Genomic DNA, 16,704 nt, shown 5'->3' with positions numbered 1-16,704 from the left:
GCAATTTAGACAAGTTATCGATTCAAGTCAAATATTATTAGAGTAATGGCTTTTAGCATTTTCTTACTATATATGTATTCTGTCCCACTTCCAGTGGCTCCTGGCATGTGCTGGCTTTCCCCCCACGTTGCGCCGGCTGTTCAATTAATCATAGAAAGTGCAATTTTACAATTGTTCGCCGTCAGCAATTGTGGCTGTGTGAGTGAATCACACTCATTACTGTGCTATTTTTATTTTCAGAAATCGCTGTGTTAAATAAATAAATTGACATTTAAGGTAAAAAGCAAAGTAATCGATTGAGGGATTGCGGATGGGATGGGATTAATCAAAATTGGAAATATTAGCAATCGACATGCTATTTAATGAATTGATTCAATCAAATTCCATAAAGTACGTATATCTTATCCAGGCGGTTCAGTTAAAAAGCGAATTAAAATATGAACGGAAAAACTTTCGAAACTCAGAAGTACATAACTATTCGGTTGCTTAAATTACGTTGAATTTAAGCCCTTCGTGAACACTGCAAAGTGTGAGGAATTGGCTTTAAATCATCGAAACAAATGGGGCGAGCTGAGTAGCGCCTAATGGACTCAACAAAAGTTTTATCCCCGCACAAGCCGGTCGGGCTGGGTCGGGTCAAGTCGGGTCGGTCGTCAATCGGTGTAATCAATTTTCGAGTCCAGTCTGTCCAGGAAGAGATTTGCATGTACATATGTATGTAGTATGCACGCGGACCCCTCAAGTTCCGCCCCGGGTCCATCTCACTTCCGTGCGCCGCGCTTAAGTTCGCATTAAAGCCCGTACTTTTGTGCGCAGCAACTACGGAAGTATGTAGTAAACGCACGGAATAAAAAATGTAATGGCTCCGCAACCCGTGCAGTCAATTGTGCCCTTTTCAGGGAACCCCCGAACCGCCGAACCGCCTTCCCGCGAACCGACTTCCGCTTGATTTACAGCTACATTTGTAAGTAGACACAAAACACTTAACAGCTAAAAGGGACTTTGCATAAGTAATGAGCAGCGGCGAGCCTCGGCAGCGCGCTCCTTAAATATCCCGCCGCACCAGGACCAACGCTAGGACACTCTGATACTGAAACTAAAACTAAAGCGACTCCAGCGACTATGGTGTGTGCAGCGGGGCGAGAGATCCCCTGACTTTTCACACATAGATGCACACACACGCACGCATGGACCTCTAAAGGGATACTGCTGCACTGACAAAAATAGTCAACGAGGTTTATTTCAAATTGTATTTGTTAAGGAGCAGCATTCCTTCATTCACCTATACATATTATATTTGCAGTTTTACTTTCGCAGATTTGCATTTTTCCTCTACATCTAACGATCGTTTGTATGGCACCTATATGATAAAGTCGCCCGATTTTAATGAAATTTGACACAAAATTTAAGACTAATATAAAATGGCTATACCTCAAATTTGATGAAAATCTGTTGGAAACTTAAAAAGTTATAATTTTTAATTGAATTAATTTCTTGATCGTTCCTATGGAAGCTAGGTGATATAGTAGTCCGATTTTTATAACATTTTACACAGAATTATAAATACCCTGCAAGGGTATAAAAATATAATTTGATATGCTTAAAATATCAACAATTCTAAAAACAGAAAATGATTTTGCTCTGCAGTTCTTGAAATTATTTCTTCGAGTGCTTGATACAAGGAGACAGCGTGTGAGTTTGACTCCTCGGCATGACAACTTGATGGATGTGCGGGCGTGAAACAGCTGCTCTAGCGGATCCTCTCCATCATCCCCGTCACCAGCACAAACACATCCCCATCCCCATCCCCATCCGCATCCTCATCCTCCTCATCCAGAGCTCTTCACTCCTGCTGACCGCAAAAACAAAACAAATTCCGCACTGATTGCCAAAAAAGGGTTCGTCGGCCACGCCCCAATTCACCTACGTGGCACTCCATAACGGTGCTTTAAACACAACCGAGGCCAACTTCATTATGTCCGATCCAATCCAGATCCGGAGGAGCGCACAGTCCTAGGAAAAGGAGCATGGGCCTTCCTTTGGGTGCTGACCAAAAATTAATTGGCTGCTCTGAGCCGGCCGACAGCTGCCATTTTGTGCCTGCCATTTGCTATGCGTAGACATGTCAATTCCCCGCACCGCGTCCTAGTGCTCCTGCTCCTGCTCCTGTTCCTGCTGCTGCTCTTTGGGAAGCAGTGCCTCCAGGTAGCTTAAAGATTTATGATAAAGCCAACTAACGCCGGCTGCGGGAAAAAGAGAGGCAGCTGGCGGACTGACGGACTGGGCGGAAAAGTTTCCCCAAGTTTGGCCTTAAGTTTGGCATTGCCTCATTGCCCGTTTATCTATGAAATGGAGGAATCTGATTGCCAAACGAACCGTTCCCAGTTGATCCTTCAACTGCGATATCTCGCAATGTTTACTTGATGGTTTCATCCGAATTGTGCAGATTTCTGAATATTCAAATATCAAATACAACAATACATTGATTGTATTTTATTGATGACAGTCTATTTAATTTTCCTCATGAAAAATGCCGTTTGGTCAGCATATTTCTAATTAAGTTTGTGTTTCCACGCAGCCTGATTTATATATTTAATTTTTTCAATTTGTGTGCAACACTAAAGTCTCACTCTTAAAGCCTTTCGTTAAAGACAAAGTGTTAGTGGTTTTATATTATTAAAACTATGCACTCCATGCTCTGAAAAACCTTTTTTCCAAGGAGCAGATTCCATGATTCTCCTTGGGTTGGAGGAAACCTATAGATTCGTTGAAAAAGTGAATCCCTGCCACTCTTCCACTCGGCTCCTGCAGATTTGTGCGTGTCGCAGCTTATGCTCTGGCTTAAGGACTTAAAATGCTTTTTGACAACGCCAACAACAACTGTGGCAGCGACAGTAGAATGATAAATTCGTTCCCTGCCCATTGTTTCTGGCTGATTTTTCCTCGGGTAAGCCACGCGCCGTCTAGAATCCCCAGAATTTGTTGTCCCATTTTCCATTTTCCATTTCAGCACCGCATACTCCCCCTCACTTTTTGCACTGTAAGATATCTGTGTAAATTTTCATTGCCTATTTTGTTTTGCTCTTATTTTTTTCTGACGCTGGCAATGTAAATCGCAGCTCCACCAATTTGCGCTCAATTAATTTTAACTGCCTTTCTCCCCTCGGGTTTTCCGCTTGGCCTTCCTTTCTTCCTTTTTTTTCTTCAAACTGCGGCTGTCCTCTTATTTATCATTTGACGTCCCGGGTTTAATTTATTAAGTTGCAAACATTTTGCGAGCTTTCGCGTTTACTCAAATATTCACAGCCATCGACGGGGCCCTGTAATTTCATTTGCTGCCTTCTGATGGCTATACATAAAATGCGTTTGTCGTTATTAATTAACTGGCATTTCATGCAGATTTTTAAAACGAAATCAATTATGCATTAATTACATTGTAATTAAGCACTCATAATTCACGCATTTACATCACCGATGCAGTCGGTGAAGAGGACCCAGTGCCCATTACATCACCCGGCGCCTAATTAAATTGGTCATGTGGTCAGCCATTGAGGGATCAAATGAGCAAGGACGAGAACGGCTGAATGCACTTAAAAACCAAGTGAAGAATTTTAAGATATTAAAAACGATGTATTTTATCCAATACTATCTTACCTAACCCTAAGCTATGAGTTGACTTAATTCTTGCTTGACAAATGACAAATAATTTTATTTGTACTGAAACTGAACAAACTATAGTCAAAACCTTTTACGAATATTTTGAATTCCCTAAAAAAGGGTTAAGGATGTTAGAATTTTCTTAAAGTCAGGATATCATAATGAAGAAAATCTCTTTAGTTAAAAAAAACTTCACTTACAAGTCTTTTGTTTTCGTCTTCATAAACCTGATTAAGATTAGTTGGTATTATTATTTACAATTAAGTATTTCCAAGAAATTTCAGATTGCGGTTTATTTTTAAAATATATATATTGTAATTATTGTAATTTCCAAATTGCTTGTGCAATTAATGTACTGCAAGGAACTTCTCTTATCCAGTTACATTTGACGAGCCTTTTATGCCAAAAGGCAGCCTGGTTTTGCCTTGTGAGTGCCTAATCCTTGGGATCTAATGCTCCTTGATGGCGACTTCCGTCGCAGGAGTTGCAACAAGGATTGCCGGCAGCAGGTAAATCCCGATTTCGTCCTTTTTTGCTTTTAGTTGCCAACGCGTGCCAGGGACGCAGCCTGCTTGCAATATTTTTCACACTTGATATAACAAGCAGTCATTTTGTTGGCACTGCAGTCCTTTTCCCCCGCTCTCCATCCCTTCCCTTCCCTTCCCTTCCCCATCTGCATTGCTCACTTTAGCAGCGGCAAAGGACTCGCAAGGATTGCTTCAGGTGACTGTGCGTGTGTGTTTCTGTTTGTGTTTGTGTTTGTGTTTGTAATGGCTCCCAAAGCGCACAAACAAAACTGTCACCAATGCAGCAGCTGGCGGTGACTACAGAGGGAAGCTAGGGATAAAGGACTTCCCCGGAAGGACTCAGATGCAGTCGGATAAAATTAGGATTGATTTCTTAAAATAGCAGCCAAAGACAATCAAGAAAACAGATACTAAACTAAACCAGAAGCATTATTTTTTCTTGCACAGTATTGCCTTTTTTAACTCCAACTTTAATTTCAAAACAGAAAAGTGTAACTTTCTACTTAAGAACCAATTAAGCGATCAATGATTGTGACGGTGATTCATTTCTCAATCCTTAAGTTCATCGATTTCATTTGAGCATTTCCCTTTCTAGCAGTGTAGTTGGCTCTACATAAAAATCTGTTGGCAAATGTCTGCAGACCTTTAAAGACAGAGCGGAGCAAAGTCACAGCGAAATTTGCTGGTGCGCTCGTTTGCCGCCTCTAATGCAATTTTTATGCTGCACTTGCTCCGCTGCTTGGCAAAGCTGCTGCAGTGCTTCCGTTGCCATCCGTTGGCATTGTTTTCCAGCTTGTCTCCGGCAGCGACTCGGCCAGGCCAAGCAAACAAAGCCAGCAAATGCAACAAAGGCGCACTTATTAAATTGTCTGACTGCCGCCCTCGATGCCATTTTTCTATCCGGGCTTTGATCGAAATATCTGAGCCACATAATGCAATCACCAGCAGCTTCGTTAAATGCAACCCGTGTCAACCAATGTTGGCCGGATCTCAGCAAAGACCAGCGCCGGATGTCCTTGCTCACGTTCCGTGGCTGCTTGGGCATCGATTATCATAGCCTTTCGCATGATGATAATTTTTTAGAGTTGTAGAGCCCAGAGCTTAATTCTATGTATTTTAAAGTTTAAATTTTGTATTATTACATTCGACTGCATTCTGAAACAAGTAATACTTGTGTTCAGCTATACTGTATAATATCAAGTATACTCCTGCCTGACTGCCGAAGCATAGTAACTCGAAAAATCTATACACATAAAAACAATATATGTAAATTTCTGCAGTTGATCAGTTTAATTTAATGTTAAATGACTATTTCTTAATTCTCTCTTCTAGTGATAACTATTAATGTTTGAAGATATCAACTAAGTTTGAAAAGGAATAAGCCTTTGTCGTCACGAAAAATGCCTCAAGAAGTAACGTATATTAATTTATTAATTTAAAGCTAAAATTTATTTATATACTAAGACCTAACTTTCGCTTAGAAGCTTTAGCAACTTAGGCCTAGAGCTCGCTAAATAATATAGTTTCATCAATGCACTATGGTCCAGAAGTCAATTTTTTTGGCATAAATTAAAAAAAATAAAGTTACAGACCTAAAACTTTGCACATTATGATTTTTCAGAAAGATAATAATGTAAAAAAAACTTTTGAGTCTGTGAGACCACGCCCTCTATTGCCTCCCATACGAACCGATTCGTAGTATTATAATTAGAAATTGAGTATGAAGCTAAATTCAGACAATATACACTCATTTATATGTATACATATGTATATGTTATGTATGGGTTTTGCCTTAAACATTATATTCTTCTTCTTCTTCTTCTAGTATTATTGAGCTGCCTTCGTTCAAGTCGTCATCCGAATCACAATCAGATTGCAATTCCTTTTCAAATGGGATGTTGTTCTCGGTTGACGGCAGCTCCAGAAGGCTTAATACTTCTTTGAGAATTGCTTTTTTTTTGTGTTTTTTCGTTCTCTTTCCCTTAAACAGACACTAGATAGTAACGGATCCGAGGAATCGATCGCCCTGTGGAAAATGTCAGTCATAGTATTGATTCGGCTATTTTTCCTTGCGTGTGAGTCGGTCTTTTTTATAGATTTTATTGCGGGCTTCTGAAGCATTTTCGCCTAAGCATCCTAGTGGAACTAACGTTGAATTATTTATTTGAAAACCGTGGACTAGTATTTTGTGAATCGTTGGTGCCATGGGGTACCACGGGTATTTATGCATATATAGGCAAAACGTTTTCTCACAAAAAGTTTGAAATTTGTCAGAGTTTATATAAAAGTTACATGAAACTGCTATTAATATAACGTGAAAATTATTTTAAAGGGTTTTGTCAAAGCCGGTTATAGGTGATATTTGTTTAATATTTGCAAAAGCTCTTCTTGTTGTATTACCGTCATTGCTGTTCCCGCTACCATTTTGCTTTGGCACGCTTACTCGTAGACCCATATCATGTCATTCCACATTTTTTCCTGAAAACGTTCGACCATATAGTTGCATTTTGGTAGTCATTTTTTTAATAATTGATGCAAAAATACTTGTTTTTTTTTATTTATTTCTAATTTTTTATCATCTTCGACGTGGTAATGGCTCATTTTCTCATAAATGCAATCTAACACAGATGATATTTTGCGATTATTGCTGAGCCAAATATCGAAGAGATCGCTATGGCGAAATTCGAACGTCGCTAAATATTGCGGAATTGCGTGAAAAGGGGGACGAATGGGGAAAAGTTGTTAATTTCCGATAAAGAACGACAGATTTTATTATAAACTGAAGTAATTAGTTTTTGTCAGCAGCCGTCAGGTCGTTAGATTTTTTCCACGAAACACAAGGGACGCATGTTAATTTTCTATAGAAAATACACATAAATTGAACATTAAACAAAACACAAACACTAAGACTACACATTAACAGACTATATTCAGTAAAAAATACATACCTTGATTTACAATTTCCATTACTATCAATAGTTTGTTCGGACAAAAAATATTTATTTTCACGTAAAAAAGTAAACAGCAATTTGCCGCCAATTTCTTATTACCAAACAGCTATTCGATTGTGTGGTTTCGAAAGCTCATAAAAAACTTCAGAGAAGCTTGTAAAGCATATTTTCTTAGTTTTGTTTATGTTTGATATTTTAACTTTAATAATTTTAAATCAAAAATACAAAATATAAACATGAAAATTTCGAATTTATGCCAAAAAAATCAACTTCTGGACCATAGTGCAATGTATACAACTATTTTGATTTATTTTTGCACCTTCAAGAGCTTCCCTTTCTTCATCGAAAAAAGTTGTATACCCTAGTAGTTGAAATTTAACTTAACCGGATAATATGACTAATCGTATATTCATATTTTCTTAAAAAACATTAAATTTAGAAGAATACTGCGAAGGCTTATTTTATTCATACTTTTAAACTCCCTCGGAGAATATTTTATCACCCTTTTTTATACCCTTGCAGGGTATTAAAATTTCAGTCAGAAGTTTGCTACGCAGTGAGGGAGGCACCTCCGACCATAAAAAGTATATATATTCTTGATCAGGATCAACAGCCGAGTCGATCTAGCCATGTCCGTCTGTCCGTTTCTACGCAAGCAAGTCTCTCAGTTCTGAAGCTATCTGAATGAAACTTTGTAGTTAGTCTTCTATATACTCTCACTCGTATATAAGTCGGAATAGGCAGGACTATATCATATAGATGCCATAGTAATGATAGGAAAATTAAAAAAAAAAATTATAACATTTTCAGTTTTCAACAGAAAACTACAGAGCGGTAGGTATCTTATATTATTCTACACTTTTGTGTTAAATTTTATGAAAATCCGACTACTATATCATATAGCTCCCATAGGATCGATCGAGATATTAATACAATTATTATAAATTATAATTAATTATAATTATAACTTATAACTTTTTCAGTTTTCAACAGATTTTTATCAAATTTGAGATATAGCCATTTTATATTAGTCTTAATTCATTAGTGTTATTTTGTGTCAAATTTTATGAAAATTTGACGATTATATCATATAGGTGCCATACTAACGATCGTTAGATGTAGAGGAAAAATGCAAATCTGTAAATGTAAAACTGTATATATAATATGTACAGGTGAATGAAATGAAAGCAGGCATTACTTCATTTTTTTTTAACATAAATAAATACAATTTATATTGTAAGAATTCCTTGTCATCGAACTTCTACCTGTAAGGCAACTTCGGTATGCCGAAGTTAGCTTCCTTTCTTGTTTTTAATAATCATATTTATAATATTATATATTATATATGTTTATAATATTATATAAGACACTGTCTTTCGTTATTGTAAAAGTGACTACAGTATCGTAACAGAGTGCAATATTCGGCTGATCGAAGCACAGAAATACATATTTAAAAATCTATATCGAAGTCTGAAAATGTGTCTTTAGAAAAATAGCATATATAAATAGTTTTGAATACGGTTCTGTTCTCCAGTCGTCTCTCATATGTAAAGCTACCTGAATGGGACTTTACCGATAAAATCATCTTGTTTTTACTTCCTTAATTTGCCTTTCTTTTTTTAATAAAAAGCACTCTCTCCTTTCTATAAGGCTATTTGAAACTATTTTCCAATTAGTAATACAAACTTTCTTTTCTAAAGTTACCAAAGTTTGCTTGCGCAGGAATTTTTTTCCTGCAGAAGTGAAGAACAATGGATGGCAGGAAAAATAGCTTTGCTTAGCAGTGATGGCGGAACAATAAACTCACCTTTGACCAGGGTAAGGATGCCCAGCGGCATGACCAGAACGGCGACCATGAGATCGGTAATGGCCAGCGACATCAGAAAATAGTTGGTCACATTCTGTAGGCGGCGTTCCCAGGCGATGGCCAGGCAGACGAGGATGTTCCCGGCGGCCGTGCCCAGGACCAGGACGAGGGCTAACAACGCCCAGTAGTTGTTCGCGTCAAAGGGCACGTCCGCGACTGTGGGCCAAACGGTGGCATTGTCTCGGCTGGCGTTCCACCTGCCACCCGCCAGCAGGGGATTATGGTGATGGCTTCCGTTGCCAATTGGTAGCAGCTCCTCGCTCTCCTCCTCCTCGGCTGTCCAGAGCTCCAGCTGCTCGGCGCTGCTCCAGTCCCCGGCGCCGAATCCGACGCTATCGTTGTAGGAACCTAGCGAGGCATACACATCCTCTTCCATTCCGCGTTATTATTCCTATTGTGCGCTCTACTCGGATTCCTGCTGTTGCTGCAAAATCCGCATGCTAATTAGTGGACGCATATGCAACAGAAAAATAGAAAACGGCAATGGCAATCGGCAATCGGCAGTCGGCAGTCGGCAAAGCTCTTGCGCGGCAATTCGAATTGCAAATGTAAAATGGCGGAAACGGCAGCACCGGAAATAAGCGGAAGAGCAAGGTGGCTCACGGCACCAGGACAACGGCAATGGCAATGGCAATGGCAAGGGCGAGGGCGACCGAACGGATATTGGTGGCAAACATTTTATGCAACCAAATTGCCGGAAGTTTGTGCTGCAATGAAGAAGCAGAGAGAATGGGAAAATTAAAGAAAACTATTTAAGTAACAAGGATATTGAGGGATACTTATTGTGGTTAAACACTAATTTGGTACTAGTTTAGAAGAAAATATTTTCTCTTGATTCCTATTAATGCTTAATATTCATTAATTTTTCATTTTAATTTAATTGTGTTTGGCACAAAGTTTTGTCTCTTTGAGACTTTATAGTTACTATATGGTGGTAGAAACTCATCTTAAATTTGTATTTGACTCTTAAATAGGACTTATTTGTTATCCTTAAACTTGAACTTAGCCCCTGCTTACTATTAAAATTAACTTAAATCTAATGGTCAAGGTCAATTAAACCCAATGGCAAATAGGAGATACTGCTGCACGCAATCCCGGAATAGAAGGACTTCATTAAAATACATAAGCCACTTTATAAATTCCAAATAATTGCCCTTCGTCGGGTTTGGTTTTGCCCCCAATTGGCTTTAAGTCTCGATAATTCATAGCAGAACGCCGCGAGTAATAATTAATGGGCCCCATAAATTATCCCCGCCCACAATTGCCACCGCCCCCCGGTTGTTTACCCGACTCACCGTTCTCAATTCAGACGATTGGACGGCATAATTGCATTTGATTTGCAGGAATCAAGGGCGAACGCCGGGCGAAGGGCATTTGAATAATCGAAATCGATATTGATAAGCAACAATAGCAGAAATCAAATCAACTCTCCGTATGCGTATGTCACAAACATGGATAATTAATTGAGACATATTTCACGGAGCAGACAGGGCCGAGAATTCAGGCACCGAATTCTAATTCAAAGGACCCAGGAAGCCGCAGGCGGAGACCGCAGGCGTCGGTGGACTGTTTGTGGACCCAAAACAGCATTGAAATGGAATTTATTTCCAAAACAATGGAATAACACAATTCCCTAGCCGCAGAGGCATAACTAAGAGTGGTCAGGTCGTCCCACCGAGAACAGCTCCAGGAATGGGCTATTTTAGAAGCGGTCCTGAGGTCGGCCAGACAAACAAGTAAGTAAAAGACACCGGGAGAAAAACAATGGGCATATGACATTTCATTATAAGAGTTATATATCCTGAAACAACAATTTCTTTCACTGCAGAACAAGCAGCAGCAGGCACGACATCGCCGAGCACAACACAACAATCGAAGGATCCAAGGAATGGGGCGGCTGAATGGGGCAAATCGAGCAACTTTGGGAAAGGACCTCAACTTGACAACACCTTGTTGACTTCCGAGTAGTGGTTATGGCAGGGGAACTGGCAGCTGGTAGCTGGTAACCCGTAGGTGGGAACTGGGAACTGGGAACTGGGAACTGGGCGCTGTCTGCACGTTCTGTCAAATGCTCAAGTGTCAATGTTGTTGTTAATTAATTTCCCGACTGACTGAGTGATGCATGCCACCAGATAAGTGGGGCTGGCTCCCACTTGGAGCTGACCCTTGGCGAGACCATTCGGCCCAGCCGCCTTGATAAACTGTTTGTTTGCCCTGTGCTGTTGGCCAACTTGTAGTCACAGCCGGCTAATGACAGGCGAGCGGCCACTTCAACAGTCCGACGAGGACTCGTACGGGGCCAAAAGGTCGGTGCGGTGCGTGTCAAGTGGGCCAGGGCGGGACGGCCAGCCCATGTCTGTCTGTGTGTTTGTTTGTTTGCCCGAGTCAAGTGTTTAAATTTCCAACTGCCACAGTTATATTTATAGATTAGTTGGGAAACACACGGCATTATCGTCCTTTTTGGTCAGATACAATGGCACAAACTTATGGATTTCACGATTTTTCTGATACACTTTGGTATAGAAAGTTACACAAACCCTATAATACAAATAGCTGTTTGTTTATTTAAGGGGATCATCCCGTTTGGATATTTTATAAATATTTTCCATAACTTATGGAGACTATATGGATAAAATGTCATTAAAAAGTTAAAAGGCCTGCTCTGTGGAGCAGCCTACTCGTGCAACTGCAACTTTAGTTCTACACAATATTTAAAGCTTAAAATGTATATTTATACTGTCGGAATATATATTAATGAGTGATAGTAAACTTAAAGCTTTATTTATTCACTGATCGTAAAAATTCTGCAAAATTTCTAAAAACAGATAAATACTTAAATATAATAGAAACAAGAAAGAAAGCTAACTTCGGCACGCCGAAGTTTATATACCCTTGCAGATAGAACTTCTATGAATAGGAATCCATACAAATTATTTATATTTGTGTTAAAAAACAATGAAGTAATACCTGGTTTCATTTAATTTACCTATACATATTATATTTGCAGTTTTACAGTCACAGATTTGCATTTTTCCTCTACATCAAACGATCGTTTGTATGGCACCTATATGATTTAGTCGTCCGATTTTCATGAAATTTGACACAAAATTTAAGACTAATATAAAATGGCTATACCTCAAGTTTGATGAAAATCATCTGAAAACTGAAAAGGTTATAAATTTAATTGTATTCATTTCTCGATCGTTTCTATTGGAGCTATATGATATAGTAGTCTGATTTTCATAAAATTTTATGCAAAATTGTAGAGTATAGTAAAATGGCTATATCTTAAATTTGATCCAATTCTATTGAAAACTGAAAAAGTTAAAAATTTTTTTGTAAAAATTTTACGATCATTCCTATGGCAGCTATATGATATAGTCGTCCGATCCGGCCCGTTCCGACATATATACGAGTGAGAGTATATAGAAGGCTAACTACAAAGTTTCATTCAGATAGCTTCAAAACTGAGAGACTAGTTTGCGTAGAAACGGACAGACGGACAGACGGACAGACGGACAGACGGACAGAAGGACAGACGGACAGACGGACAGACGGACATGGCTAGATCGACTCGGCTGTTGATCCTGATCAAGAATATATATACTTTATATAGTCGGAGGTGCCTCCTTCACTGCGTTGCAAACTTCTGACTGAAATTATAATACCCTGCAAGGGTATAAAAATTCAGGCGTAAGGTCGCCGATGTAGAGAGAACCCCTTTAGTGCTTTGGACTTGGTTTGGTAATAATTTCCTCTAACCTTTCAGTAACGAAATTTAAATCATTTCTAATCTCTTGTTAATAAAAGAACCTATTTCCTATTATTATTTTTTCAAAGCGTACACTCTTAATAACCTTCATGGTTCTACAGGGTATATAAACGCTCCCATGTAGACCTAAAATTCCACCTGACAGGCAAGAAATAGCATGTTAGCACATTACGAAGGTTACAAACCCCACAAAGTCGGTCCCCGAAACCCATAATTATTATTTTGTCCCCTCCTCTTGGGCATGAATTGCAGAAAAGCCATATTTCCGCGACGGAGGGTAGTCCAGGCTGGCGCCCGTATCGAATATGGAGCGGAGCACCATTAGTCATATTAATCCCGGCGGAGTCATTAAGTCGTAAAACAGCGAAAGGTAGCCAAGCTGCCGAAAATGCCCGTACCGAACCCAGAGTCAGACAAGGTGAGCCAAGGCGACCCCTGTTTGTCTGTCACTTCATGGAAATTCGTACATAAACCGAATACGACGACGCCTATGTGGGTCAATTACGCCCTCTCCAAGTCAATAAATATGGAAATGGCACGGGTGTTAAGGTGGTTTTTTGGCGTGTATTCAATTTGGTCAACGTGCAGGAAGTACTTCAAGAGGCTTTCAGTTTTATAATTTCAGATAATGAAACACACACCTGACTGAACTGACAGACTTGGAGGATCTCTATGTATCTCTATGTTCTATGTTATATACATATATGTATGTACTTTAAGGCGGCAAGGAATTTATACAAATTCAAAAGAAACTTAGAAAGTGCTTAGGAAAGTAAAGGAAATTTTGAATTGAAGCATTAAATTTGTGGTAATTTAAAATACATTTTTCCCTTAATATAACCTGAAACATAAACTAAAACTGTAGTCTTCTTTCGATACCCAAATGTTACTCCTTCTAATAGTAATAAATAAAATCGCACTGAAATTTTTCCTATATACAGAGCTCTTAAAGCCAATCAATGTTTCGCTGAAACTGAGCAATCGACTTGAATTGGCTGCTCAGTTTCCTGGCAAATCAAGTTCTACTGCGAATCCGATCAGGATTTCAGCTCAATTCGACATTGTTGCTGTTGTTGCTCTGCCAGTGGCACTGGCCCTGGGGATAGTTGCAGCTAATCGCATGCTCATTGCTCATCCGCCGCGTGTCCCTTCGGCACATTGCTTATCTGCAGCGCAATCTGTCGGATTTTTCGCTGCGCACACACACCGCATCACGCATACGCCACGTCAGCCGCCCGGCGAATGTGCCCTGCCTATGGGGCTCAAACTCAAAATACAAAAAACACGACATACAAAAAACAATCCTCAATCCACGGCACCGCAAACACTGCGCAAATATTTGCTTTAAAATATCTTTCACATGTCAGCGACAAGCGGCCACCGGGGAAAACGGTAAACGTGAAACGTGAAACGGAACACCGTCGGAAAGGGAAAACTCGGGAAAAAGGAAAACTGAGTCAGGTGCGGCACTCGGTGTTTTTTGTATATACTTACATTTTGTTTTCATTGGCCATGGCAGCTTAAGCACGCAATTTGATTTAATTTCTGTTCGCTTTATTTATTTATGATTTTTTGCAACGATCAAAGCGAAGAGAAGCGAACCCACAACTTGGCCTGAAAACCATTGAAATTTGAATTTTCAGCCTTGGCATTTGCTCCCTTTGACTGACTGAATGTGAGATTCAATTGCAGACACGCCGCCGCCAGTCGCATTCTAATGAATTTCGTGCGTAACTTGTAAGTTAATCAAACATACCCTTAAATTAGCTGTGAACACATTTCACCAGTTCGGACGACAAGCGGCTTGGGACGATATTGAACCGTGCTTCCAGGAAATACTCTCCAAGAACTCCCACCTTGCACGAGACGCCGGCAATTCCGCGAACTTCAGCCATCTATCTAGCTCAGCTCTTACCCGTACCCCCTTCGCGGGCCGGAAAAATATGCATGCATGTCGGCTACTTTTGGGAGCTGATGTAATGCGTAATATTCTGTTAACTAGACTTTTCCGGCTTGCCAGAACAATTTCACTCCGTCAACCAGCGAACCGCACCCACTGCGGCAAGGAAGTCGAAGGAGTCGAGGAGCAGCCATGGCGGCGATTAATCACAGTTGGAACAGCTTTGTGCGAGGAGCGAGGCAGAACTTAAAATGTACTAAAAGGACTATGACTATTTCGACTGTGGGACGCAATTACTCGCCAAACACCTCACAAGATATGTCTGCAAGTCTGTAAATTCTGGGGAAATAATTATTTCTGAAATAAAACGAAATTTGCCCTCTCCTTAAGAACTATATGTTTCCGTTCATTGGGCATTCTGTCTGACATAAATCATGCAGAAATACCACGATTTTCCCTCGAATTGCCTTCCGTGCAGAGCACTTAAGTTAGTGCCTCAGCACCAGTAGTATCCCTTGATAATTCCATTCATAGACATGGTATATATTGCGGCGCGCCATTAATCACACAAAGCCGCCCCAACCCGCATCCTTTCAGGACTTCCTGGGCGTGCCGGTAGCCCGACCATAGTTGTCGCAGCAAGTTGACACTTAAAATGTTAGCTAAATTTACACATGCACTCAGCTCGGCAGTCAACAAACGGCGTGGACCAGAGCGGGGAAGACGTCAAACAATGCTCTCGAAGCGGCTCAAGGATTCCCCCAGTCATTGGGGCCAGGATTGCGGGTTGCTGGTTGCGGGTTACGGGTCACGGTTCGGTGCTAGATGGTGGCCGAAGCCCATGGGCGGTGACTGATGGGAGGCGGCAACTCCAACACTTATCGTTCATTATTATCTATCGCCAAAGCACCGCCTCCTCCTATCCTGACCTGCTCCCTCGAGTCCTTCCCTCGCCCACATGGCAGCACACACTTAATTGATTTCTTTACTGTTCCTCGCTATTCCTGCCGCGACAAAAAGAATCCGCAGCATGGAAACATTCCCAGGACAACGATACGTGCATCTATCACATAGAGAAAAACATTTCTAGTTTTTGAGAAATCAAAAGAAATCATAAAATGTATATAATAATTTTTGAATTTGAAACTTTCAATTACATGGATTTGCGTTCGATAAACTAACAAACTTGATGATCGATTACCTCGATATAGAGTTTTATTCGCCGTGTCTATGTTATCGTTTGAGCCACAGACCGCCGAGAAATCCCTTCATGGACTGAGCTCGACCCTTGAGCTCAGCTATGGAGCAGGGTTATAAATTAAATTCTTATGCGAGAGGGCTGGCAATTAAGGCACGAATGTGCGACAAAGACCGAGACGCAGGATGTGTGGTGGTTCCGAGGATGAGATGGCGAATGGCGAGGTGGGAGCTCTTGTGGTCGCGCTGACAATTTTATTAGCTTGTCAGGCAAAAGTTTCCACTGGGGCTGGTGACCGAGCAGCATCAGTTGCCAATGCAATTAGTAAGCAAGCTAAACTAATTAGGCAAAGCCCATATCCGGCTCATTGGAATTTCTTTAACTCAGAGCTAATTTCTGGCTGCAATACACTGGGAAAATTATTTTAAAATATTAGAACTCATAGACGTATCTTATAATTGTACTTCTGTACTTTACTAATTTAACACTAGGATTTTCCATAGTAATTCGCATCCCTTCTACCTCGAGAATTCCCAACTGGGCCTAGCTGCAATCCACTCTGATAAGGAGGTCGGTCAGGTTTCAGGTTTTCCTGTTGCCAGATTAAACTATATACAAATTTAACTTGTTTTGAGTACACTTGCAGGAAAGGATAATCTCCCCTTTGTTGTGGGCCGTAAAATTGAAACAGCAGCCGATTCGAATGTCTGGAAAACAACAAAGCTGGCTCAGCTTCTCTATTTTCCCTAGGCGCCCCTTTTAATTGTTTGCTCGAGAAAGGACGCACTGCTCCGGGAGCACGCCCCTTCGACTCCCCCACATGAGTTATGTA

At 40.3% G+C, this 16,704-nt stretch overlaps 1 protein-coding gene across 1 annotated transcript in view; it reads right to left on the bottom strand.

The window, feature by feature from the left end:
- Positions 1 to 16,704, bottom strand: part of 5-HT2B (5-hydroxytryptamine receptor 2B) — a 58,539-nt gene that overhangs the window by 29,029 nt on the left and 12,806 nt on the right. Inside the window, exon 2 of the mRNA XM_020957297.2 lies at positions 8,943 to 9,709. Coding sequence (XP_020812956.2) covers positions 8,943 to 9,378 — 436 coding nt within the window. The 5' untranslated portion in view covers positions 9,379 to 9,709. The remainder of the gene's footprint in view (positions 1 to 8,942; positions 9,710 to 16,704) is intronic.

The sequence above is a fragment of the Drosophila serrata genome, unplaced genomic scaffold, assembly GCF_035046125.1.
Source record: "Drosophila serrata isolate PLE 108 unplaced genomic scaffold, ASM3504612v1 contig_228, whole genome shotgun sequence".
NCBI lineage: Eukaryota > Metazoa > Arthropoda > Insecta > Diptera > Drosophilidae > Drosophila > Drosophila serrata.
The sequence above is the reverse complement of the archived record's forward strand: the minus strand, read 5'-3'. Positions and strand labels throughout refer to the sequence as shown.